Source organism: Miniopterus schreibersii, assembly GCF_964146895.1.
Source record: "Miniopterus schreibersii genome assembly, chromosome: 16".
Lineage (NCBI taxonomy): Eukaryota > Metazoa > Chordata > Mammalia > Chiroptera > Miniopteridae > Miniopterus > Miniopterus schreibersii.
Genome location: NC_138116.1, coordinates 20,898,479 through 20,924,768, shown reverse-complemented (window position 1 = coordinate 20,924,768; position 26,290 = coordinate 20,898,479). Strand labels below are relative to the sequence as shown.

The 26,290-nt window shown below is 54.1% G+C and overlaps 2 protein-coding genes across 5 annotated transcripts; one reads left to right on the top strand and one right to left on the bottom strand.

Annotated features, from left to right (window-relative positions):
- Positions 1–4,342: 4,342 nt before the first annotated feature.
- On the top strand, positions 4,343–17,006 carry STAC2 (SH3 and cysteine rich domain 2). The gene is made up of 11 exons (XM_081161749.1): positions 4,343–4,807; positions 11,008–11,314; positions 11,668–11,765; positions 11,918–12,008; positions 13,032–13,144; positions 13,235–13,307; positions 13,398–13,459; positions 13,924–14,021; positions 14,390–14,441; positions 14,791–14,928; positions 15,424–17,006. The coding sequence occupies exons 1-11, from the start codon at positions 4,718–4,720 to the stop codon at positions 15,526–15,528; spliced, it is 1,227 nt and encodes a 408-aa protein (XP_081017875.1). The 5' UTR covers positions 4,343–4,717; the 3' UTR covers positions 15,529–17,006.
- A 4,826-nt stretch (positions 17,007–21,832) lies between these two features.
- On the bottom strand, positions 21,833–26,221 carry RPL19 (ribosomal protein L19). 4 transcript variants are annotated; one of them, XM_081162450.1, is made up of 6 exons: positions 26,140–26,221; positions 24,980–25,086; positions 24,084–24,206; positions 23,358–23,478; positions 22,351–22,461; positions 21,833–22,037 (listed from the first exon to the last, which is right to left on the bottom strand). In XM_081162450.1, exons 2-6 carry the CDS (start codon positions 25,083–25,085, stop codon positions 21,914–21,916), a joined length of 585 nt encoding a protein of 194 aa, XP_081018576.1. In that variant the 5' UTR covers position 25,086; positions 26,140–26,221; the 3' UTR covers positions 21,833–21,913. The 4 variants fall into 4 exon arrangements, with proteins under 4 accessions (XP_081018576.1, XP_081018573.1, XP_081018575.1 ...); XM_081162447.1 differs by having other exon boundaries at positions 25,918–26,202; XM_081162449.1 differs by having other exon boundaries at positions 26,060–26,202.
- Between the last annotated feature and the right edge of the window lie 69 nt (positions 26,222–26,290).

Genomic DNA, 26,290 nt, shown 5'->3' with positions numbered 1-26,290 from the left:
CAGGCTCTCCCATGCTGCTTCAGCTGGCTCTAGACTTTCCCAGCCAAGAAAACCTCTCCCCAGGAGTTTAAGAGCTGGACCCCAAGGGAGGAGTTACAAGCAGGCCCCACCCTCCCTGCCTCAACATCTCTTTGGCATCACCACCTTCATGCTTCTCCCACATGCTAAGCCAGAGTCACCCCCACCTCTAACCCAGGATCCAGTTGCTTCTAGACTTCATCTTCCCTCTTACCCACCAGCTCTCAGCAACAGCCTCTACCCCAGTCTGTGCCCAGAGCCCCTCTCCAGCAAAAGGATCCTCCTTTAATAGTTTGGGGCCCCTCAGTGTTCATCTCTCCAAAATTCTAACCCTTAACAGCACCCTCAGTCCACTGGGCTTCACCCCCTTCTCACCCCAAAGTGATGGCATTGCTGTTACCTTGGTAACAGATGCTTTGTGAATGGGTAGGGGGAATGGACTAGAGAAAGAAAGCAGTGGCTTCGGGACACTATCAGAGGCATTGGAGATGGGTGGTGGGCAAACTGGCACAAGGCCTGGGGAGGGGCAGCCAGCGGCTCTGACCCACCCCACCATGGCTCCCATCAGCCCCATGTCCCCAGCCTCAAGGAAAAAAGAAACAGAATAGAGGGGGACATCTTCCTGTTCTCTTCATGGAGGAGAGGGAGACATCTCCAACCCCACTGTCCCCATCACACAAGAACCGTCTCCTGGGCTTGGCAGGGGCAGGGGAGGGATTGCATACACTGGAGCCCATTTTGTTCCCCTCCAGGGAGCCTGGGGCGCACAGAGAGGAAACAGCTCACCCAGGGAGTATTAGGGACAATGCTACAAGCAGTGGGAGGGTGGCTTTATGCCAGTGTCCTGAGCTCCTGAGGTTGGTGGCAGCAGGGGGTGGAGGGGCCCTCCTCCAACCCCTGGGGACCTGGCTGTCCCAGATGCCACAGCCGGGAAGTGTGTCAGGCACTTGCGTAAGAGCCTTCTATATTTCCATAAAGTCATAATTACTGATGCCTGCCATGGACCTTAGCTCATTAGAGTGGTATCTGCCCCTGGGGCCCCGGGGTGGGCTGGAAGGGGAAGACTAGACAAGGCCAGGTCACTCATGGTGTTCTCTGCATCCCCAGCCCCCTGGGCCCTCTTCGTCTCCCCAGCTAGATGAGAACCCAGACTTGACCTCAACAGTGATGGACTCCCCCACCCTAGGAGTGCCAATTCTAAATCTAGAGAGGAAGGCCAGCCACTCACGCTCTCCGCTTGGACTGTCCTTGGCAACCCATGGGGGCAGAGACCACAGTGGGAGGCGCTTGAGCTGAAGGTGTTTATGGGAGAAAACAGGTCAGTTCTTGTGGAAGGAGTAGCAATCCCTCACATCAGAGAACCTCAGCCACTTAGTGGAAGGGCCCTGGGGGTCACTCAGGCCAGGGGTTCTTCATCTTTGAGGGATCTTAGATTCTCTGAGGAGCAGATGAAAGCTCCGACTCTCTCCCAGAAAGTGCTTACCCTACAACATCTTGCACAGCTTCAAGGGGTTCATGAACTCCCTGAAGCTCACCTGCAAGCCCGAGGTTAAGAATTTTTAATAATCATAATCATAACAATAATTACTTTTTGTGCATGTACTCTCTCCAGTTCTTTACATATATTAACTCATCTAATCCTCTAAATAACACTGAGATATACAATTATTGCCCCATTTTAATCCAACTCTCCATTTCAACCTAATCTAGTCCAATTCTGCCAATCTAAAAAGAAGGAAACTAAAGTCCCTCCAGAGAACAGCTCTCTGCCCAGTGTCGCAGAACAGAAAACGAAGGGCAGACTGGGATGGGGACCAGCCTCTCTGGATGTGATGGCCATTGTGCTCCATGCAGATTTTAGGTCACCTGGTCCATCCCTCAGTCCCTAGGCTCCTGAGAGCCCAGGGCCCACTCTCATTCGTGAGCATTCCTAGTAAGAGGCACTCCAGTAGTTCTATCTTGAATTCCCGTCTAGAGAGTTCTTTTGAGCTTGTGACTGCCACTTATCCTCTCCTGGCACCCTGCCCTTGTCCTGCCCACTCCTCATTTCAGCCTCTGAATCTGAGATGGGACAATGTTGCTCCTTCTCCAGGAGAAGCTAGTCCGGCTGCTCCTGCCCTGTCTCTGAGCCACTGCAGTAGGAGTTGTTGGCACTGAGACAATGACTCAGACTTAGTTTATAAAAGACTTCTCTGAAATATTGCCAGAAAGGACATCCAGAGGTCATGGCATCCAGCCCCCAGCCTCCTCCACATTTGCCCCACCTCAGGCTTCTGGTGTGGAGACCAGATGGGCCCAGGACCCACCAACTTTCTTGGCTTTCCTTGGTCACTGGTACCACTGATTCCCTTGGGAATTCTTCCCCATGTCTCATCAGAACCTTTCTCTGGGTTGACTCCCCCATGAAATAACAGGTTCCAATGACTCAGGAAAGTGTGGGGAAAGAAGCTGTTTCTTCCCTCTATCTCAGGAAAAGCATTGGGAAGGGACAAATATCCCGGGGAAAAAGGAGGGAAAGGAGAAAATTAATTTTCCCTGCCTTTCTTCCCTGGGCTAACTCATTCATTCTCCTAACAGTGAGACAGCACTATGCCTATTTTGCTGATGAAGAAATCAAGGCTCTAAAGGGTTTAGTTACTCACCCAAGGTCACAGTTAATTTGTGACTACACAGGAACTGGACTTTAAGGAAACCAGAGTTTCTGCTATTTGGGAGAAACAGGGGCACCTCCCCTCAGGAGGTCTCTAAATGCAGAAGCCCCTGTTTGCTCTAGCCCAGGATGGATGGGGGGGCCTGATCCATCCATTCATTTCAGTGTGCTTCAAGCATTCCTACATCTCAGCTGCCCGGGGAGGGGATTTGGGGATGACCTGAGCTGGACAAGAGGGAGGAGGGCAGTCCTCAGAGGAGATTGGGAGAAGGCTGGTAATGAATGGGTCTTGGGGAGACTGGTTTGAAGGCTGAGGCCAAGTTCTATTAAAGCTCCTTTCAGGAAAGCTAGCACTCAGAGAGTCTGTGGCTGCAGTGGGTGGGTCTGGAGAGGGAGGCGACTAAGCCCCCACAGTCACAAACCCTCACGTCTGCCCTTGTCCTACTTCTGCCACTGGCAAATAAATCTCTATTCTTGGACACAGTAACCTGAGCGGTCCTCCAATGGTGAGCTCATCCTTGGGAGGACAGAGATCGCATGGATGGCTATGTGCATGGGCAGACACGGGGTTCAGCCTCTCCTCTAGGGCTGGCATAAAGGCAGGACCTTCTTGAGTACCCTCCAACCCCCATCTTGTCACCCAGAGCAGATGAGGAGAAAGGAGACTTAGACCCAGAAGTCTCTCCACCCACACCCAGGAAAGAAGTCTCTCAACTCCCAAACTACCTACCTTTCTTTGGACGGGCCAAAAGATGAAGCTAGACCTTTCGGTCAGGGACCAGAGGTGATGGGGGGGAGGGGGGGGACTTGGGGAAATGGCAGGTAAAAATAACACATGCATTAGAAGAGATACCTTCAGACAAGGGGACAGAGGACGCGTTGGAGAGCAAGAATCTGATTTCCCCTCCCCCGTTCCCTACCCCCTGACCTAACTCCGTCTGTGGTAGGATCTATAGGAGGGGCCATGTCTTGGAGAAGTTTCTAGGACCTTAGACCCTGGGACTGAGGCCACTTCTCGCTATTCTGCTGAAGTCCAGACAACAAGACTGGAAAGTGACACAATGTCCCGGATTTCCATCCATAAAAGAGCAATTGTCAGGCCTAGCCTTTGACACGTGATGTTAAGTTGTCCCTTCTCTGCTTGAGCAAATCCCTACCTCATAGTCCAGAGGTGGGTATGTTTGGAGAGAGCCTCTTCAGGGCAGAGAGACATCCAGGTAATGGGACAGAAGGGCCCCCCTTCTTCCCCCACTTCGCTATCGGGAAGTTCTCATTCGAATCCCACTCACGGCTGTCCTTCTGCAGAGGCGACCTGGTTCTATTCCCCTCAACCCCACCCACACTCTAACAGGATCTCCCGAGTCATCCCCCAGCCTTGTCACGCCACCCATTCCGGGTTTTTGGATGTAAAACTGCCCCTGCACCTCTTGACCTTCCAAACCCCTCCCCATGTTGTCGAGCCCCCCCAGGCTCCGCCCAGTTCGCCCCCGTTGCCGCCGCGGTAGCCAATAGCTGAGAGCCTTATTTGCATAGCGGCGCGGGGGAGCGGCGGAGGGAAGCGGGAGGAACCACGCGACCTCCTAAATCAAAGTTGGGAGGCGAGGACTGGGCGGAGGGGGCCTCGGGGTGCGGGGCTGGGGCCCGGGGGGAGGGGGGAGGGGATGGGGGGCGGGCGCAGAGGACGGCGGAGACGGCCGGACGCGGACAGCTCCGTGGCTGTCTCCCTCAGCTCGTCCCCGCGTCCCCACCTCCCTCCTCCCCTGGCTCCGAGCAGCATCCTCCGCAGACCCTCGGTCCTCACTCCCGGGGTCGTCCCGCTCCCGTCGCTCCGTGTAATTACCACCCCTCACCGGCCAAACCGGGAACTTTCTCCGCCCGCGCGCAGGAGTGAGGGGTTGTTTTGTCTGGGCGGGTTTTTCCTGGGGTTCATTGGGTGGCAGTCTTCGGAGAAGGGTTTCGGGGTCCCGGAGAGGCGGCCGCCTCCCGCAGCCTGCCCGCAGCGGGCGGACCGTCGGGTCTCCGCACCCTGTCTGCCCCTCTCCCCCAACCATGACCGAAATGAGCGAGAAGGAGAACGAACCGGATGACGCGGCCACCCACACCCCCCCGGGGACCGTCTCCGTCCTCCAAGAAACCAAGGTAACTCGGGGGGCGCGAGGCCTGGACCCCCCGTGTCCGGTGAGCCCCCGGCGCGGGCGCCCTGCTCCGGACGCTGTCGTCACTACGGGTTCGGGCGCCCTGGGGTCAGCATATCGGGGCGGGTGTGATTCTTAAGGCTCCGCGCGGCAACCCGGGGGTGGTGGGGGGAGCGGGTTCGCGACGACGGGCCACAAGGCGCCCCGGTCGCACAAGCACGACACGCCCTTGCGCTCGCGAGGAGCGGACGCGCCGCTGGACCCTCCGGGGAGGTCTCGCTCGGCTCTGTCGGGGGGAAGCGGCTCGGCGGAGGCGGAGCGAGTGTGTAGCCGTGTGTAGCGGTGCGGGCCGGTGTGCGCGCCCGGGTGTGCGTGCGAGGCGCATCCCCGTGGTGTCCGCCAGGTCTCTGGGTGTCGCTCAGCCTGCCCCCCTCTCTGCCTGTGTCTCTGGAAATGTCTCTACAACCTGTCCCTGTCTTGTTCTGTGTGCGTCTCTCCCGCGTTCTCTCGGCGTCTCTATGTGTTTATCTCTGAGTCTCTCTCTGACCCGCCGCAGTCCTGCATTCCCCGCTCCCAGCCGGGTTAGTGTCGGGGACGTGAGGCCGCGGCCCAGGGGTGCGCAGCTTCCGAGTCCACGCCGGGGGCTGCGGCAGCGCGGGCCGGCGCGGGCGGGGACCCGGGGACTGTTGTTGCGGCTCCAGACCAGAAAGACTGGCAGCTCCACCCCCACCCCCATCCCCACCCCCCGCCCTGGGATCGCGACGGGGGCTGGGGATGGGGGGGTTAGGATAGGGCCGGTAAAAAGCAAAAAGAGAAGTCATCATAATTAATGAATGTCATAATTAACCCTAATTATGTATGATTGTTACTCCTGCGGGAGTCACAATGAATAAATTATTCCCCAGCGAAGTCAGGCGGATCCCAGACTCCAGGCGAGGGAGAGAGCGCCGCTCACATTCAACGCGTCCCCCTCCCACCTCTCATCTGTTTGCTCCCTCCCCAAGTTCTAGGTGCTCACAACTGACCGCAAGAAGTTCTGCGGGAAGCCACCTGAGCCGGCCTGGGGATGGGGAGCGAAGAAGCTCAGTGTCAAGGGTGCTCCCGACCCCCTCTCCAGACTTCAGGCCAACACCTCCTCCTCTCTCCCTCCCACCTTCTCCCTTCCATGAGTATTTTGTTTCCACCCTGCTCCCATTATCCTGATGAGAAAGGAGGCAGTGAGGACCAGAAATGGATGAGATCTTTGGCTCCCCCTCGGTATCTCTAGTTCATCTCTAGTTCTCTCCAATGCCCATCTTCTTCCTCATCTGTCTTGACTACCCCCACAGGATATAAGGTTAATTCAAGGTCAAGGTCATCAAGGGAGTGACCAGGGGAAGATGAGTAGGAGCAGGGTGGAGTCTGGCTGAGGGACCCCAGGAAGCTCCCCAGCCCTAAACCAGGGCGACCCAGTGGGTCTCCATGTCCAAGTCTTCAGGCATACACTTGACCTTCTCCTGCCTCCTTCCGAGAATGAGACCCTGGGCTCTCAGAGCACAAAGTTAACTCCCCCTCAGAAAAGTCAAGTATCTACTGGGAAAGGAAAGAGGTGTTGGGGTGGGAGGTGGGAGGATATTGCTTGGAATATTTGTGACAACTTCTTTCAAGCAGAGGATCCCAGGAGCTGAGCCCCATCCCGAGTTCCAAGGCCCTTGACCATCTCAGTTGCCTCTGGTCACCCTGGACAGACACACACAATCCCCCTCCTCGCTTCCCAGGGCCTTGGGAGCCTCCCAGGCCCTGCCCTGCTTCCCACACCAAGGCCTGGCAGCTCTACCCCTTCCTTAAGAGCTCTCCACAGGCCTGCAGGGGTGAAAGCAGGCGGGAGCCCTGGGCAGTGCTGCCTCAGCACTCAGCAGGCTGCAAGCTCAGCTGGGTGGGGAGGGGGAGGTCTGTGCCTGACAGGTTTGTACCTCCCTCCTCCCAGCCCAAGGACCCTCCAGTGCCATTACCCTGCGTATCCCAGGAGCAGGGGAGGGGGAAGAGTGCATGTCGGACCTGGCGCCTCTGTGCCAGACAGAAGAAACTTCTGTCTCCAGACTGTAGGAGTGGGGAGAGGAAAGGAAGAGGGATGGTTGCTGCCCACTCAGCTCAGTTTGAGGCAGGTACAATAGAGGGGGCTGGTGCCCATCAGGCAGTGAAAGCGAACATTCCAGTCTTATATATCCGTGTTTGGGGCCCCCTGGGCATTTCTTGACAGCCCAAACCCAACCTTCTGCCCACATTCAGATTGGGTCTCACCCCTGCATCCAAGCTACTCAGCCACCTTCCTAGTGTCAGCATCACCTTTTTCTGGGTCCCCATCCCATACTGCCATATAGGGCCAGCCATCACCCCCTTTGGTGACATCCTTAGGAAGACCCTGCCATGCCTGCTCTGCATCTGAGTCAGCTTGTGCCAAGTGCACCACCACCCACTGCCAGCTGCTTAGTGACCTTTCAGAAGCTGGCAGGAAGTGATGGGGTACTGTAGGGAATTAAGGAAAGAAGGGGCCATCTAGGGTATGGGGAAGTGGGAAGGAGGCAGGCAGGCCAGGCCCTGCCTCTGGGAGTAGATTCAGAAGAATAGGCCTGGTGGTTCAGGATCCAAGCCAGACAAGTTCCTGGTGCACTGGGCTGGAATAGGATCCGGGTGGCCCAGCTGACCAGGGTACACGGCAACTTCTCCCTGTACCAGGGAGTGGATCCTGAGACAGTGGGAGCAAAGAAAAGATAGCTGGTGGGGAGACGGGGAAAGATCATCTCTGGGAATTAGGAGTCCCAGGAAGGGGAATACCTGGCCAGGTTGAGCCAAAATGAGGTTTGCGTAACCAAGCCAGATGTCTCTGGAGTGGGCACTCATCAAACCATGTATCAGGGCGTGACCCTTCCTGCCCTCCAACCACATCCTTCACATCTGCCAGCCACCTCAGGTGATATCTGGGGCCCACGCTGAGCCAGGGAGTCTCAGGCAGAGTTGGGGCTGCCCTGGTGCTGGGGAACATTTTGTTCCAGAGGCCTCTGGAACCCTGCAGAGTTGGTTCATGTCTCTGAGGCCAGGAGGCCACCAGGAAAGAGCACAGGCTGGAGAATAAGGAGTATTACAGTAATCCTGTGAGGATTACTATGAAAATAATGGCCTTGGGAGGGGGAACATGCTTGATGTCTTAAAATATCTGAAGGGCTGATATGTGGAAGAGGGAGTAACCCTTTCTGGAGCCAAGGGAGGAACAGGGGCCCATAGGCAAAAATTGCAGGAGGCAGGTTTCAGCTCTATATAGGGAAGCACTTTCCAGTGATCACAGCTGCCCAAAGATGGAATGACTGTCCCTAGAGAGGGTGTCTCCCATCACAGAGGTGACTAACACAGTCAACCATTCTGAAGGGATGTGCAGGGTGATAAGGTAGGGACTGCTCTAGATAGCCAGTCTTTCAAGTCCCTTCTAACCCTAAATTGTATGACTGACCTGGTAGACAAACCCATGGAGCAACTGAGGGGCAGAGGGGAGGGCAAGGCAGAGCAGCAGGATGCTCCTGGTCACTTGCGCTCAACAGCTAAAGCCACCGGTTCAAGTCCTGGCTCTGCTACTCACCAGCTAAGGACTCATGATGAGTAAGTGACTTAACCCCTATGAGCCTTAGTTCCTCATCTGAATGGTGGGGATAATTGTCACCACCTCAGAGGGTAGTGTCAGGATTAATGAGATGCTGCATATAAAGTGCTAACTCACTTCTAGGCCACTGACAATGATGGCCCCTCTTTGTATCCATAAGTTTGTGTTTTTGCTTTTTGGACCCAGAACCTTGCATTGCTCAGAGAGCATGCAGTCCTACCTCTTTCCTCTTGGATGTGGAGAAACAGGTTAGAGAGAGGCAGTAAAGTGACTTACCTTTAGACAGTAGGGTTAGTTTTAGTTTTGCCCCCACCCCCACCCCCAGCATATCTTTCCAGAGACCTCATGTGCTCTATGTCCACGGCCCCTGGGCAGTAGTTGGTTCATTTGCCTCTCTGGGCCTGGGAAAGTCCCCAGAGCCACATTTGGCCCATAGAACACATTTGTGCTCTAATTAATTTTCCCTCTGGCCCTCCACCTCTGCCTCAACGTGCAGGCATCTGGGGCCTGGGGCCCCTATTCTCATAGACACACAAAGAAGCCCACAGTGCTGTCCAGGAAGCTGTATTTGGAAGGAGCTGGGCAATTCAGTGTGCCAGACACCCCAGGGCTCTGGCTTCACAGCTGGCACTGGCACACCGGGCCTGCCTTGTGCCCAAACATCTCCCTCTGCTCCTCCCACCCGTCTTGCTGCCTGCTGACCTCCCAGGGCTGGAGGGGTCACCACTTCCATCCTCTTGGCAGGGTTGCCAAGCTGGCCGCCATAGCACACAGGCTGCCTGGTGTGCCAGCTGGGAACCCTGGCCAAGTCTCCTTGTCTGAAGCTGGGCTTCTGGCCCCATTTTCTATCACTGATGGAAAGGAGTGGGCAGGGGTAAGAGGGCTCTCAACTGGAGGGGAGTGGGGCAAGGACCTGGGTAGAGAGAGAGGATTCCAGGCCTAACTCTGGGCAGACTCAAAAATGGTATATTAGGGTGAGCAGTGGGAATAACCCTGGCCTCCCTGCAGAATCCACCCTGCACTCCAAAACCTGGGCTCCATTTAGGATTCCAACCCCTTGCTCATTTATTAAACAAACATTGACTGAGCACCTACTATGTGTGGAGGCCCTGTGTCAAGAATTGAAGCAACTGTCCCTGCCCTCAGCTCACAGCCTCTTGGGAGAGAATGACAACATAAACCTGACTGGAGCTATATGGAAGTCAGTACTGGGCACAGTGGGCCCCAGAGGAGGGAGTGGTTCCACTAAATGGAATTTCTGAGGGAGAGACAGCTTCCTGGGAGAGGAAGAGTCACTGGGAATCCTGAAGGGTAGAGGGTATTAATTGGAGGAGGCAGAGGAGAGGACAGACAAGCCAATAGCTCAGAGGCATAAAATATGGATAAGTTGAAGTCCTCCTGTCTGGGTTGTAGGCGGAAGACGTGGGTTGGAAAGGCAGATTCGGCCAACTTGTGGAGTCTCGTGTCTGCGGCAAGGGCCTTGGTTGGGTCCTGAGGAGCCATGAAAAGTTTTTAGCAGGGTCAGGGGTCACCTCTCTGGCAGCTGCATGGAAGCAGGTGGAGGCAAGGGGTTGTGGCCCTGACTCAGACTGGGGGTGCCGGTGCCTGAACTAGGGCAGGGCTGTGCAGGTGATAAGGCAGTTGGAGGGGATGGGCTGGAGAGGTGTTTCAGAGTGAAAAGCCGCCCTGAGGAGGAGGGGTGAGGATGACCACTTCCCCACTCCCACCCTGTTGAAGAACACAGGTGAAAAACTGGGGACCTGGTGTGTTTTGTTCGACCCCCTAAGTACTTTTTTAAAAAAATGTATCTTTTACTGATTTCAGAGAGAGGAAGGGAGAGGGAGAGAGAGAGAAACATCAATGATGAGAGAGTCATTGATCAGCTGCGTCCTGTACGCCCCCTACTGAGGATCGAGTCCAAAACCTGGGCATGTGCCCTGACTGGGAATCGAACTGCGATCTCCTGGTACATAGGTCAATGCTTAACCGCTGAGCCACGCTGGCCGGGCCCCCTAAGTATTTTTTAACTCAAGTAAATGGTATACCCATACAATGAAACTCTGTGTAGCCATAAAAAAGAATGATGGAACTCTTTATATATTGGTATGGAATGATTTCCAAGATTTACTGTTAAGTGAAACAAGCAAGGTACAGAAAAAATAGTATACTGCTATTTCTGCAAAGGATAAAAAATGAAACCTCTTAAATTTGTTTCTATTCAATTCACATAAAAGTCTAGATTTCTTTTGAAAAATTGAAAAACCTGACAATAATGGGCTGGCCACACGGACTAACCTCAATTGGCTAGAGGAGACCAGCAGCTGCTCCCTGGCTGTTCAGTTTGCCACAGTCCCCACTACTCCTAATTAATGCCTGTCCAGCCAGAACTCCTTTGCTCATGGAGGTTACTGTAGGTATCTGGGATTGTGACCCACCTTCTAGAATTCGGCAGCCTTTCTCTTAGTACTTCATCTCACTTCTGGTCTCCAGGCTGCCGCTGACCAACAGAGATATCCTGGAGGGGAGCCAGCATCCTCTGGGGCTTCCACTCACAGCCCCTCTTCCTCTTTCAGCTCCAGCGGTTCAAGCGCTCTCTTTCCCTCAAGACCATCCTTCGAAGTAAGAGTGTGGAGAACTTCTTCCTTCGCTCAGGCTCTGAGCTCAAGTGCCCCACCGAGGTGCTGCTGACGCCCCCAACCCCGCTGCCCTCTTCCTCCCCACCACGGGTGTCCACAGATAGGGGCCTGCCCACCCCAGCACCATCCCCCTGCCCTGTCCCACGCCCCCTGGCATCACTCAAACCAGTGAGGCTGCACAGCTTCCAGGAACATGTCTTCAAGCGAGCCAGCCCCTGTGAGCTGTGCCACCAGCTCATTGTGGGTAGGTGCCTGAAGCGGGCAAGGGGATGGGCCAAGGTGGGTGTGGGGAGTTGGCCTATGGAACTTCCTGATATTCATGGCTCCCAGTTCTAACTGTGCCCCTCACCCTGGGCAGACATACGAGCACTGTTGGAGGTGGATGGCTGCCCAGTATTGCCATGTTTGCCAACAACTCAGGCTTCAGTGCCAGTTCACACCCTGAATGTATGAGGGGTAGATACTAGTCCCAGAGGCTGGTATAAGGATGCCCAAGCCCCTGCTCTGTCCCCACCCCCTAACCTGCCTCCTTTGCTCCATTGCCCATGGATGTGTCTTCTATTGACCAACCTCTCTCTGAACCCAAATTCTTCCCAGGAAACTCCAAGCAGGGCTTGCGGTGTAAGACATGCAAAGTCAGCGTCCACCTCTGGTGCTCTGAGGAGATCTCCCACCAGCAATGCCCAGTCAAGACAGTGAGTTGAGGTGGCTGGCAGAGAGCTCCCGGGACTGGCATGTGGGGGAATGAGTACCCCGAAGGCTGGTTCCTCATGTTGGGTTGAGGAAGGCCAAGTACTCCATGGGCTCTGACATCCTCATGCCTTCTCTCTGCTCCCTCTTGCCACAGTCTTCCTCCTTCCGTCGCAACTTCAGCTCCCCCCTCCTGGTACATGAGCCTCCACCAGCCTGTGCCACAAGCAGAGAGTCCCCACCCACTGGTGAGTATCCCCCTGTTGCTCCTGATCCCACTGTGATGTGATGAGAAACCCATGCATTCCTCATATGGGCACCTGCGGACACTGGCACTGCCACCACTTCCCTTCTCTGGGTGCTCCTGTCCTGAATGTAGGGTTCATTCATTCATTCATCCTTCAACAAAAACTTTATTAAGCACCTACTAAGTGCCAGGCATCATGTCAGACACAGGGACATAGCACTGAAGAAGGTGAAGTTCATGGCCTGTATGGGAGCTAGGCGTGAAGTGGATACTCACACCATTAATCAATTAATCACCATTCGGATGAATGCCTAAGACAAGGGTAGGGAATAGAGGGGAATAAAACAGGCACCGTCCTCAACCACGGAGACTGGAAGGCATCCCAGAGACGAGAAGGGTGGGGAGCTCGTCCGCTGAGGATCTGGGGAAGACTGGTATGGGCAGAGGGGGTGACCCAAGGCAGGAGGGACAGTTAAAGGGAGGACAACATGGCTGGGACTGAGGGTGTGAGAGTGAGTGTGACAGGACCGTGGGTGCAGGGTCTTGGGGTCCATTTTAGGGTCGTTCTTTGGACTTTATTCTAAGGACAATCTTCGTGTTTTTACAAGAGCATTCTGGCTCTGTGTGGATTGGAGGGGCTGGAGTGGAAGCAGAGAGAGCCGTTGGAAGGTTGTGATGGTTGCCAAGAGAGAGTTTGGTGGCTTGGACCAGACTGGTAGCAGTGGAGATGGAGAGAAGTGGGCAGATTCTAGAAACATTTGGGAGGTAGGACTAAGTGACGGAGTGATGCGGGCAGTGAGGAGAGGGAGGGGTCAAAGATGCCCCAGGTTTCTGCATCGGCTCCATGGGGGGACATGGAGCTCTCCCTATGATGAGGGAGAATTGGTGGGGCAGATGAGGGGAGGCAGGAGCTCAGCCTCCAGTTTGCTGAGGGGGGGGGGGCAGCCAGGGCTGCGATACAGGGCTTCAGGGCTGAGCGAGGCTGGCAGCTGGGTGCCTGGCCTTGAGGGTGGATCCTTGGCAGGGGCCAGCTGGAAGGTGGACCCCATCTACGAGACCCTACGCTATGGCACCTCCTTGGCACTGATGAACCGCTCCAGCTTCAGCAGCACCTCTGAGTCCCCCACACGGAGCCTGGTATGGTGGGCACCAAAGGGGAACCTCGGGGGCAGGGGTCTTTGAGGATGAGGGTCCAGGGGCTGAACTCTCCCCTCTGTCTGTCCCCAGAGTGAGAGGGAAGAGTTGACTGAGGATGGAGAAAGCAGCGTCCGCAGCTCTGAGGAGGGCCCAGGTGACAATGGTGAGTGGGGGTAGGGACCAGGGGAGGAAGGGAACACAGTGGGGTGGCTTCCTCCTGCCTCACACCCTGGCCCCACCCTGGCATCTACAGTATTCACAGCTCCCGCAGAGAGCGAAGGGTCAGGACCAGAGGAGAAGAGCCCTGGACAGCAGGTGAGCTGATGCTGGCACCAAGGCCCAGCAGGCCAGGTGGGAAAGGGATGGCACTTCTCCTTGTCACTGACCCACAGGTGGGTGAGAGCGGGGTGAGTGGGAGTATCACTGCTCCGTCATTTATCCTCAGTCTACAGGGACGGGCAATGCTAGGGTGAGTGGGCACAGGGGGCAGGGGTGTTACCCCTCCCACCACTGACCCAATGCCTATTGTACCCACTCCTGTTCCCCAAGGGTGGGCAGTTTCAGGGTGCAGCAGGCAGTGGAGTATCCCCCTTCTCCATCCTGGTCCAGTCCCTCCCTGGGGTGTGTGAGCACAGCAGATAGGAGAGGCTGTCCTCTCCTTATCCCTGACCCAGGAGCATTGTGTCCCACCTCTTAGCCCCCAGGTAGCAAGGTTAGGGCAAGTAGGTGGAGTGAAGAGGGTGTCACCCTCCCATCACTGACCCACAGCTCTTCCACAGCCCCCCAAACAGCCCCTGCGGAAGGACGTGGGGCCCATGTACTCCTATGTTGCACTCTACAAGTTTCTACCCCAGGAGAGCAACGACCTGGCTCTGCAGTAAGTCTTCGTGCCCAACCCCACGGGCGGGTGGCCACCAGGCTCCAACCTCAGGGCTCTGCACTCCCAGGCCTTGGGACATGAGTGTGAGGGGCCCTTCAGGAACTTTCTCCTGGCAGACTTGAGGCTGCCGAGCCCAGAGTCCAAGAGGGATTTGGTGCTGATGGCATGGCTCCTGCCTCTTGCCCCAGCTCTGTCCTAGAGAATGTCAGCTGTCCCTGTGGGCACAGTGTCCTCCGTCTGAGGGCATCAAGAATTCTCCTTCAGCTGAGGGGGCCTGCAGGGCATCTGGGGGCCCAGGGCTGTTGGGATGCAGAGAGGGCGAGCCCATCCTGCCCCCACATGCTGCCCCAGCTCTCTCCTCCCAGGCCTGGAGATCGGATCATGTTGGTGGACGACTCTAACGAGGACTGGTGGAAGGTGACCTGGCAGGGTGGGAAGCGGAGGGGCCCTGATAGGCATCTCACCAACCCCTGCCCTCGATGGGCACCGCCCCACCTTTTCTCCAGGCCCCAAAGACCATTCCTCCTCCAGCCACTGGCCCTAGCCAAGCCTAGGACCAACCCTCAGACCTTGCTCTTGCTTTGACCCCCCAACCCCGCCTCAGCCCTGTCCCTCTGCCCACCTAATGCCCTTTCCAATGCAGAAGCCACGTGACTGGGGGCTTGAACACAGAGAACCCAGAACCTGGCATTATCTCTAAGTGGGCACTGGGTCTAGAGAAAGCAGTGGGGGGTGGCGCTGGTGCTCATGCCAGCCTCATCCCCAGGGCAAGATCGGCGACCGTGTTGGCTTCTTCCCAGCCAATTTTGTGCAGCGGGTGAGGCCAGGCGAGAATGTTTGGCGCTGCTGCCAGCCCTTCTCCGGGAATAAGGAACAAGGCTACATGAGCCTCAAGGAGAACCAGGTGCGTGCGGGGCCCTGCAGCCGTTAGGGGTCAGAGGCGGTGGGACTGCAGGCCCTCTAGTCCTCTCCTGCTGGCATCTGGGGTTGGTGGCCACAGGCAGGGGGCTGAGTTACATTAGAGACAGCTTTGAGGCGAAGAGGAGCACTGGATTAGGAGTCCAGAGGCTTGGGTTTGAATGCTGGTTCTACCTCTGGCTTGTTGTGTGACCTTGAACAAGTTATTTTCCCTCTCTGATATGGGAGTGGGGCCACATGGGACCAGCTGATCTCAAAAGTCAGCCCCAAAGTGCTTCTCTGTGTCTGCTGATGTCCTGGTCCTGCTGCTGCACCCTGCATCCTCATGGGATCTGCTCCTATCACCCCAGCTGAGGTCTGCAACCACATCTGATGCTGGTTTCATCATTCCCTGGAGCGGGCCCCCGGGGAGCCATCAGCAGGACTCAGGGCCAGGGCTGCAGGCACTGCCAGGCCTTAGCTCCGTGTCTCTCTGGCTCAGATCTGTGTGGGCGTGGGCAGGAGCAAGGATGCTGACGGCTTCATCCGCGTCAGCAGCGGCAAGAAGCGAGGCCTCGTGCCAGCCGACGCCCTGACCGAGATCTGAGAGGAGCCAAGAGAACCCAGATGTCACCCTTGCCTGTGCCTGGCCCTTGCTTCTGGTCCCCGGAGGAGCAGGCATCTGCTCACACTCTTCCTCCCTCTGCCTCTCTCCTAGGGGCCATTCACCATGGCTTGGGAGGCTCCTGCACTCAGGAAGGTTTCATTTCTTGGGTCCCAGCGTGTCCTGAGAGACACGCTCCTCTGGGACTTGGGGTTGGGGGGTAGCAGAAAGTGGGAGGGAATGGGGAAGCTCCAGGTAGGCCACCCAGTGCCCAGGCACCCCTAGCCAGGTGGCCATGCTGAGTCTAGCCCCGAGAGGCATTCTTTGGGGAACTTCCCTGCTGCTGCTTCCAGAGAGCCTCCCTGCGCCCACACCAGCTCATGCCGTACCAGCTTCGCATGACTGACAGCTCCCTCTCCCCACAGCCTCTGCTTGGTCTGTGTGTGTGACCGTGCTGTGCTGCCCCTTTGGAAGTGAGTGCCTTCCTGGTCTCCCAGCCCTTTGCCCTGGGCTGGGAGGGGATTCAGGGCTCTGGGAGGGTCCTGAGTCCACTTCCTGGTCTCACTGCCTCTGTCACTCCATCAATTCTCAGGAAAGTTCTGTGGGAATCTCTCCCATTACTTGAAACCTGGGCGGACAGAGGAGGGGAGGGCTGAAGTCTGGGGAGGGTGTGTGGCAAATCAGAGACTGTTCCCTTGAGTAGAACAGTCACCACAGAGCAGCCTCACCCTACCCTTCCCCACGGGAGAAGGACCCCCAAGAGCAATCTGAACACAGAAACCTGATTGAGAACAAAAACACTGGCTCATGCTTGGTCAAAACAGCCCCCATTTCACTGTCAGGACTCTAAAAGCCCCCAGCAGCACGACCAACAGCCAGGTGAGCCTTGAAGGTGGCCCAGGAGCCCCAGCCTCAGGGCTCACCTCCAAATGGCCCTTCCTCAACCCTCTCTCTGAGCTCTGCAGGCGACAGGGCTGCTGCTGAAGGGGTCCCTTTTCTGGCTGCATTTGCTCCCTTGTGCTGGACACAGAACCCTCGGAGGAAGAGGGAATGAGAGACAAGGAAGGTGGATCGTTGTCTGGCCACCAGAAAGAAAGGGAGTAGGCACCCTGGGGGGAGGGCACACACAAAGAAAACCCCTCCCTTGCATTTCTTGGGTGCCAACCTCCCTCCTTTCCTCAGCTCAGAGCCTCCTCTTGTGCCCTTGACCGTGCCAGTGGATGCCATCCCCCATCCTGGGCACAGTCATGCCCTCCCATGCAGTGGGAGGGACACATCATCTATCCACTGGCCCCTGCCCCACTCCCCCCCCCCCCACCCCTCGCAGAGGGGGACTCAAGCCACACTGCCCTGTTTGCTGCCATGAGGCCCCCTCAGCAATATCCCAGGGGCGGCCCAATGCCCACTGTACATAAGGCTGCATGATCATCTGCTGGGGCACTGCTGAGCCCCCAGACTCTAATTAAATGTTTCTTGTCCCCACCTGTCTGCTCTGTGTACCTGCTTGGGATAACAAGGGCAAGGAGGGGTGGGGGCTGCAAGTGCTGGAGGAGGCAGGCCTGAAGGTGGGAGAAGTTGGTCTCTGAGAGGGGTGTTGAGGCTGACACTGAAGGGGTCCCCAAGCCTATTCACTCCCTTCCATTTGAGCACCTCAGATGTGGGACCTGGGAGGTGTTTGAGAGAAGGGGCTGGGGAGAGTCAAAGCAGCAAACATGGGAAGGGCCCGAGGAAAGGGGGCCGAGGGTTTGCGGACGCTGGAGGGAGAGACGGCGGGGCTGCGGCCCCGTCTGGCGCCGCGCGCCCCTGAGTCGCGCAGGGGGTGGGCGCACACCTCTGCGCCAGGACGGTTCCTGCCCACCCAGCGGTTCCCTCCGAGACCAGCCGTGTCCAGGGCCCGGGGGGCTCGATGCCCACCCGAGATCAGCTTCGCCCCCGCAGCCTCCAAAGTCCGAGGCACAAACGTTGGCGGCGGGGACAGTCGTGGACAGTGGGGCCCTGAGATGACTCAGTCCCGCCGGTTATCCGGAGCCTGGCACGGAGCTCGAGGCTCGCCGCCCACCTGCTCCGGCAGAAGCGCGTCTTTCCCCTCCGCCCGCGGGCGGCACTGGGAGCACGTCCTGGGCTATTTATAGGCAGAGGCGAGCCCCGAGCCAGCTAGAGGCGGGCTGAGGGGGTGCCAGGACCAGGGGTGCTGCGATAATGCAGCGGGCGGGGGACCTGCTCCTCCCAACAGGCACTCACCCCGTCTGCTCTCCAGCCCCCCACCCCAAAGCAAGGTAGGCAGGTGGGATCAGGCCCTGAGCTTTCTTTGGGTCCCTTCACCCAAGGAAGGCCGAGCTGATGGGGGAGAAGGAAGATGACTTCCCTCTTCCTAGGACCCCTGAGGGTGGAAGTGATAAAAGGGGTCACAAATCCAGTCCAGAGGCTTAAAGAGAGGGAAACTCACATAAATAGGCACCTACTGTGTTCCAGAACCAAGCCAGGAACTTAATTTATTTTATTTTATTTTTTATCTTCTCAGTGACCCAGTGAGGAAAGTGGCAGTGTCCCCTTTTCACAGGTAGAGAAACTGAGGCCCAGAGATATGAGACGGCTTACTCAAGGTCATAGAGATTATCCTGCCCAACCTTGCCCCTTTTATACATGGGGAAACTGAGGCCCTGATGGACTAGTAACTTGCCCAAGGTCACCCAGTGAAATAGTGGTCAAGCCACTCAGAAATCGTATCTCTGGCCAGTTCAGCTCTTCTCCCACTGGACCCTGGGTCCCTCAGTGCCTGAAACCAGCAAGTTGGAAACAGAGACACCCTGAGATGTTGGGCCAGGGGCTCCAGGGGTCAAGACTCCACTCTATCCAAGACAGTGAGAGCCTTTCAGCCAATCCTCCTGCACACCCCACTTGCATCTGCCACCAGCCAGCAGCTGGCCTGGACCCACGCCTCATCCCCAGCCCATTTGCTGCACTGCTGAGCACAACAGCTTTTTCGGGTGGCTGAACCACTGACAGCATGCTCACAGCCTGAGGGCTGGGAACAGCTGGTGCCCTCACTATAGCCTCTGCCTTCCTCTGTGCCCACTCAGGGGGTGGCTGGACCAGCAACACCATTGGCCTGGGGCAGAGGATGCCCAGGAAACTGCCGGTGGTGCCAACCCACCATTTGGCCCTGTTGTCTGACACACATGTGCCCTCTGTCCTCCCACCTCAGCCGGAATTTAACTGTGTGGGGACAAAGTTTACCTAGGTTTAGGGGAGATGCAAAAAGAGGGGGAGCCAGAGACAGGAGGCCTAAAAGGGTAGAGAGGTGGGAGGGGGAGTCACAGAGTGAGCCCCTCCGTCCAATCCCACCCCTTCTGCTAGCACCAGCTACTCTCTCTGCCCCCTTCAACCTTCTTCACCCCCCTCCCAATGCTTGGGACAGGCTGGGGTGCCTGCTGAGGACAAGGAAGGCAGCAGTGTACTTCCAGACTCAGCCCTTCCGGTGCTTGCAGGGAGCCAGCCTGGGTGGTCCCTCTCAGCATCAGAGGGCACGGGGAAGGAGGCCAGGGACCCTGTATCCCTTTTCTAGCTCATGGCCCTGCAGCTGCCACTGTGTGCAGTGCCTCTGCTGCAGCCCACTGAGTCACACCCTCCCACGTCTGGAAGGAGTCAAAGATGGATGCTCGTGTTTATGCAATGCTGAGATTCTGGGGAATAGTTGGCCCCTCTGGGCCTCAGTGGAGTTGGACTTGCTCTGGGAGTCTTTACGTGGGGGCCATGAACCCCTTTAAAGGGTATGCAAAATTATGTAATGGGGCCAGTTGTATACGCTTGAGAGAATGGACATATCTTTTCATTGGAATTTCATAAGTTTCCAGGACCTGAAAGATCCAGTGATTACTTTAGGGGATCTGCTTGCTGGGGGGCCTTCCCAGGCACTGCTCTGGAAAGGGGTAGGTAGAGGTAACTTCTAGGCCTGGGGTTGGAAGTAAACTAGGGGGTAGGAGGGTGGCGGAGGGTATAGGGGGGATAGTGATGGAAAGAGACTTGATTTGGGGTGGTGAACACAATACATTGTACAGGTGATGCGTTGTAGAGTTGTGCACCTGAAGCCTGTATAATTTGGTTAACCAGTGTCTCCCCGATAAATTCAATAAAAGGAAAAGAAATACATAACTAAACCAAAGCTTCCCAAGAGATAGGCTCCCACAACCCATAACCCTTCCCTTCCCCCAAGCCCCCTAAAAACAGAAAGTGAGGCAGTTTTCTGCAACGACCTGCGAGAGAACAGCACCATCTCCTGGTCCAGGGTGGAAACTGGCTTCTGTGCTGCAGGCAGGAGCCCAGGTGTGGGCCCCATGTCCTTACCTTACTCTCCTTTTCGTCCCCCTACTGCCTGAAGGGGGTGGGGGTGGAGTGGCCTCCAGTGCCCTTCCTCTTCTGGTCCATGACTGAAAAGGAGGTGTCCCATGCTCTAAACTGGGAGCTTGGCCAAGACCCTTCCTCTTATAGGCCACAGCTTCCCACTAGAATGACAAAGGATTAGAGCAAGAGCTAAAAAATTAAGTGCACACACGTAGCCTGATTTGTGGAAGCCACAAACCAGTGCTCTCATCCCAGGCTCTGATGCATGTGGGTGGTGGAGGACCTCTGGCTATTTCTCACTGAGTCTGGGCTTCCTTGCATTGGGCCACCCACCTCCACAACCTTGTCCAGACAATGGAGGCAGAGCTGGAGGGTCTGCTGCCCCCAAGACTACTTTAGCCCTGCCTTTCCCACATAAATGCAGATAAGAGCATCTGCCAAGTACATCCCTGAAGGCCAATTGACTTTATAATGCTCCCCTCAAACAAGAACTCCTCAGGAGAGGGGTGGAGGGCAGGAAGGTAACCAGGACCGGCACATCAGGGGCTAGCTGTGTCCCAATATAAAGGCGGTGGCCCCTTGTATGCAAACTTCCTCCCAACCCAGATCCCACTTGACATTCCTGTATTTAACTGGCTGACTAACCCCCTCCACCTGGACATATACCCTTCAAACTGCCACCCACTCAATACATTTAAAACTCAGTTCTCTTATCCCTTTTCTCCACCTCAATTGGTTTCATCATTAAAGGCATCTACTGCCCAGTTCTCCAAAGCTCAAGGCCTTGGGACCGACTTCCTCAGCCCCATAATCAATGTCTACAAAGTCCTATTTTACTTCTTAAATACCCTGAATCCATTTTTCCCACAATACCCTGAATCCATTTTTCCCACCCTAACGCTGCATTATCATTTTTGTGTGTGTGAGGCCAAACTTCTGCAAAATGAAGACGGTGTTGTCAAGACTACATCAATGTCAATGTTAAAAGTACTCAGCTCATGGAGCAGGTACTTTATTGTACAATTGGCAATTACTACCAGTAATAGTTAAAAAACAGAGACCACTTTCTGGTTGTAAAAGGAACACAAATTCATTAAGCAATTCAGTGGCTTTACTTTTGTATGCTGTGCCTTTTTTACAATTTCTGAGAAAAGCCTTTTCCTTTATACCCTATGAGATGGGTATAACCCCCCCCAAAAAAACCCTGCTAGGACAGGAAGGTAAAAGATTTAGAAATTGTGATGCTCAAAACGACAGCTTGTTACCTCAATAAAGCTGTTTATCAATAGCTCAGGTAGTAAACAGTAGAGGTCCAGGTGTCAATCTGGACCTATGGTAGCTAAAACCCATCCTGAAGTTCTAGGGCAGTAGATTTCAACCTTGGACTTCAGTGCCCAGCTGAGAAGTGTAAGCATTCTATTTCCTATTGTTTTTAATACAATGTGACAACTGATGTCACAACTATTGGTTCCCAACCAACATTTGAGACCACTTCCAAAGTGCCATCCATACTCCGCTGTAAAAGCAGTTCTGAAGTACAGTATTTTAGAGGCTTGGGTAGAAGGCATTCTTTCCTTCCCTTCAAAGTAGGCCCCACACCCCCAAAACAAGGTAAAAAACAACCCCTCATGGACAGAAGGGTCATGAGCCTGACCAGAGGCCAGGAGCCAAGGAAGGAAAACAGGGACTCTGGAAAGGGCCTGCATCCCAGTCCTCAGCGTGGTCAGTTCTGGCCCTCTAAATTAGTTAAGACCTGGCTGGGTAGCTCAGTTGATTAGTGTCGTCCTGATAAGCCAAGGTTGTAGGTTTAAGCCCTGGTCAGGGCACATACGAGAATCAACCAATGAGTGCATAAGTAAGGAGAACAAGTAGATGTTCTCCCTCTCTCTCGCCCTTCCTCCCTAAAGTAAATAAATAGTGAAGACCCACAAACAGCCAGTAACTTTGGAAGAAGCAGAGAGGTAAGTAGATGAAGGCTACTTTTATTAAATGATTGATCCGTGTAATTGCCAAGGCCACTATGTACACAGGTAAGAGAAGCGAAGCTTTATTTCTTGGTCTCTTCCTCCTTGGACAGAGTCTTGATGATTTCCTCCTTCTTGGCCTGGAGCCGCTCTTCCCGGCGCTTGCGAGCTTCCTTGGTCTTAGACCTGCGGGCCTCGGCCTGGTCACTGAATAACGGAAAAGATGGGTCAGTTTGAGAACACAGAAACTGTTGGAAGATGGAAGCATATGCCCAGACCTCTCTTTGAGCATAGTCAGCTTGAGGAATATGAATTGCCTGGGCTACCAAGAGCTTCCACTTCAACTACCCCGTAGCCACACCCCGACAGTGATGGTGGGTGGTGTGGGGGTGTATGTAGGACAGAGGAACATACACCTAATAGACTGCATGCAAGTCAAGATTAGGCATTAGCACATTTTAATAATAAAAGGTCAAAGAACCTGCCCCCGTGACACAGGCCAATTCCTGAAGAAACTTACGCCAGAAGCTTCTTGCGAGCCTTGTCTGCCTTCAGCTTGTGGATGTGTTCCATGAGAATCCGCTTGTTTTTGAACACGTTACCCTTTACTTTGAGGTACAGGCTGTGGTACCTGCAGGATGTAGGGAGCAGAGGTTCTAGTCAATGATGGGATCAGAGGTTGCCCCTGCACACACGGTCCCCAAACCAAGACTTTGTGTACTTTTTAGACAGAAGAGCTTGTCTGGCAGATAATTCAGTTCTTTGACTATCCTGATGATGTAGTGGGGATGGGGGACGGACGGAACAGCTAGCCCTAGCCCAGTAGCTCAGGTGGTTAGTGTCATTCCCATACGCCAAGGTTGCAGGTTTGATGCCCAGTTAGGGCACATACAGGGGCCAACCAATGAATGCATAAATATGTGGAACCATCAATGTTTCTGTTTCTCTCAAATCAATAAATAAAAATTTAAAAGGACAAGGAATTTATATGTATATATGCACAACCCAAGGACACGGACAATGGTGAGGAGAGGGACCCAGAAGGGGGATGGGACAGGGTGGAATGGGACATTGGGGAGAAAAAGGGACATCCATATTTTAAACAAAAAATAAATAAAAATGAAAAAGAAAAACAGGACAGAATGCCCTAGCCGGTTTTGCTCAGTGGTTAGCGCATTGGCCTGCAGACCCAAGGGTCCCAGGTTCGAGTCTGCCCAAGGGAACGTATCTCGGTTGCAGGCTCGATCCCCAGGCCTGATCAGGGCATATGCGGGAGGCAACCAGTCAATATGTCTCTTTCACATTTATGTTTCTCTCTCTCTCCCTCCTCACACTCTCTCTGAAAAAGCAATGGAAAAAATATCCTCTGTGAGGATTAAAAAAAAAGGACAGAAGAATTTTCTTAGCTTACTTAACATACATGGCTCCCTCCCCAAGGCCACTGAGACAGAGCTTGTGTCTATGCAAAGCACAAGCCATCAAAGCAGCAAATGGGTCTTGGGGGGCCCAAGAGGAGGGTGTGCTTACATGTGGCGGTCAATCTTCTTAGATTCACGGTATCTTCTGAGTAGCCGACGAAGAATCCTCATCCTCCTCATCCAGGTTACTTTCTCAGGCATTCGAGCATTGGCAGTACCCTTGCGCTTGCCTGCAGGGAAGATGAGTTAGGTCCACTCTAGTGCATTTAGGTCTCAAGTGAGTTATTACAGCTACCAACTCCCACCTTGTGAAACACTGTAATTCACGGGGTCAAACACCAAGTGCTTTATCCCATTTTAAGTAACATTATTTCTATTTTATAGATGATCCCTAAAATTTAATTTTTTTCACTTACTCAATTTTTAAGGAAGCACAAAGCAATTCTTCCCCATATGCTTCACACAGAATATGGATATGACAGGGCATACACCAAGGCAGTATGGTAAGCCAAAGGGGCTTTAAAGGCTGTGTGACCTTCACCTCCCTAAATCATCCTGACCTTATAAAGTGGTTTTAGGATGTATTAGACAACATTTTTCAAGTACCCAGTAGAATCCCTGGCATGGGGCAGGTGCTAAAGAAATGTGACCACTTTCTACCAATACTCTACTTTCAATTTTGACACCACTGCCAACTTTCTGATTTGCACAGAGAGAACACATCAAATATCAGAGTAAGAAAAGGGCTTAAGATTAGACAGAATGGGAAGAAAAAGACCTTGAGTGTATTTCAGTCCATATTTCTTAAGTCTTAGAGGAAGAAGAAAGCACTAACCTATGCCCATATGCCTGCCCTTCCTGCGGGCCAAGGTGTTTTTCCGGCATCGAGCCCGGGAATGTACAGTCACAGGCTTCCGGATGATCAGCCCATCTTTGATCAGCTTCCGAATCTGCTGACCTGGAAAAACATAATGCACCTGGTCAGTCAGGTAGGGCCTAGCCCCAAGAATACCAGTGAAAACCCAGAGTTTAAATAGGACAGGCCATAGACACTGCTCAAATCCCCAGCCCAGTGATTTCAAAAATAGTTGTAAATAACAGAACTGTTTGTTATTCATTAAAAAAAATTTTCCCCTACTTCTAGGTCCCTGTACCTATGGCAATGATCCCAAATAAAGTCTGCTTTACCATCTTTAACAAATGTCATCGAATACTTTTTTTCTGTATTACATGGAAGTATTGTGGGTATGTCGATGCTATCTGTAGGACTGACATCTGTTTGCCTCGAATATGCCAACAGGCTCTACTGAAGTCTGAGGCCCCAGGTCTTCCCACTTCATCATTACCTTGGCCATCCCTACTCCCCAGTCCCTATACTGTCTCTTCACAAATCCTTTACAGAGCTATAAAACATAACATCCACTCTAGGAATAGACATTAATATAACATTGGGTGGTCCCCTTATTTTCAGGAAGAGCTAAAACGAAATCTTAGCTCTTTTATTGATTTTTTAATTAAAATTTTTTCTTTTTCAATTACATTTTGTCCATTAACTTCTATCCTGTCATTTTGGCAAATGGCAGGAATAAACCTCTGGCATCTTCATTATTTCTGTGGCTCTTCTATTTTATAAAACTTCTCAGACTATGAGCTTTCCTAGGTTTAAGAGTCAACACAACTGTGTCATCACTCATCTTATGAATAATAAGGAACATAGACCCAAAAACTCACGGGAGTTGGCATTGGCGATTTCATTGGTCTCGTTGGGGTCCAACCAGACCTTCTTTTTGCCACAGCGGAGAACACTGGAGGCAAGCCTCTTTTGAAGCCTGAGCATACTGTGACAAACAGAAAATAGTATCAGGCCCTGGAAGCCATTCCTGGGCAAGAATGAGCATCCCCTTCAAAGTCTTCTAATGTTGTGAAACATAGCACATGGAAAAGTGGATGTACATATGCACTTAAGTGTTAGGAGCAAACGCGTCTCCCTCCACTAGGACTTTTGCCACCCACGCCACCACACCCCCAGATTAGGAATCTTTCCTATATCAAGATCTTTCTCCTCTGGAAAATGAGGATAAAGGTTAAAATTAGCACGAAGAGGGGGCTTATGCCCATTCTGGTATTCAGCTCTAAAGACAAGTGTTTAGCGCGAAGAATCGGAGGCCAGTAGGCCTGATTTGCTAGTCCAGTCCTTTGCTTCCCAGGCTCGTTTTCTTCGTCTCATCACAGTAATAAACTAAATTCAGCTGGCCTTAGAGTTTTCTTATGAGCGGCCTATGGGGGTGCTAGGAATCGCTTCACTCGGCAGTCGGAGGCCTGGGACTTAAGTCACATAGATCCAGAGATCCGCCCGGATGCAGGTGCGCCCTGAGAGTACGGGGGCCACAGCCTAGTCACCGTCGCTACCTTTCCTCTGCCTGCGTGGATCACCCGACACGTGTGCGATGTGGTGCCCGTCCTTCCCCCGGCCTAAAGTTCTCGGGACGCTCCCCCACCCCCATCTTCTCGAGGCCGGGGCCTAGTTAGCCTCGGCCTACCCCAAGCTCCGGGATCGGCCGCTTCAGGGCTGCCTCCACCTCAGCTCGCCCACCCTGAGCCACGGTACCGAGCCCCGCCGTCCCCTGGCAGCCCGGATCGACCCAGGCCGGAGACCCACGAGTCCTCACCTCATGGCTGCTGCCGCAGCGCGGAAAGGAAAGATCTCACCCCGGCTCTTCCCATTATCTGTAAAGGGGAGAGCCCATCCCCCGCTCCGCTTTCACCAGTATTTCCCTCATGTCCTTTCACCTTCCGCCACCATAAACTTACTTATATCCTGTGTAAAGACCCCAGGTAAGAGAAGCGTAGTATCGGGAATCTTTTTAAACTTAAAAATACAGAAAATATACCCCTTTGGTAAGGCAAAGTGGTAGAGTCCGACTTCCTTCTAGACGTGCACAGCCCGGGTGCTCGCTTGATCACGTGGTTAGTGGGAGCCGGAAGTCAGCTGCATTGCGCAGGCGGGATAGGGGTTTTTGCTAGAGTGGCCCGGTCCTTGCA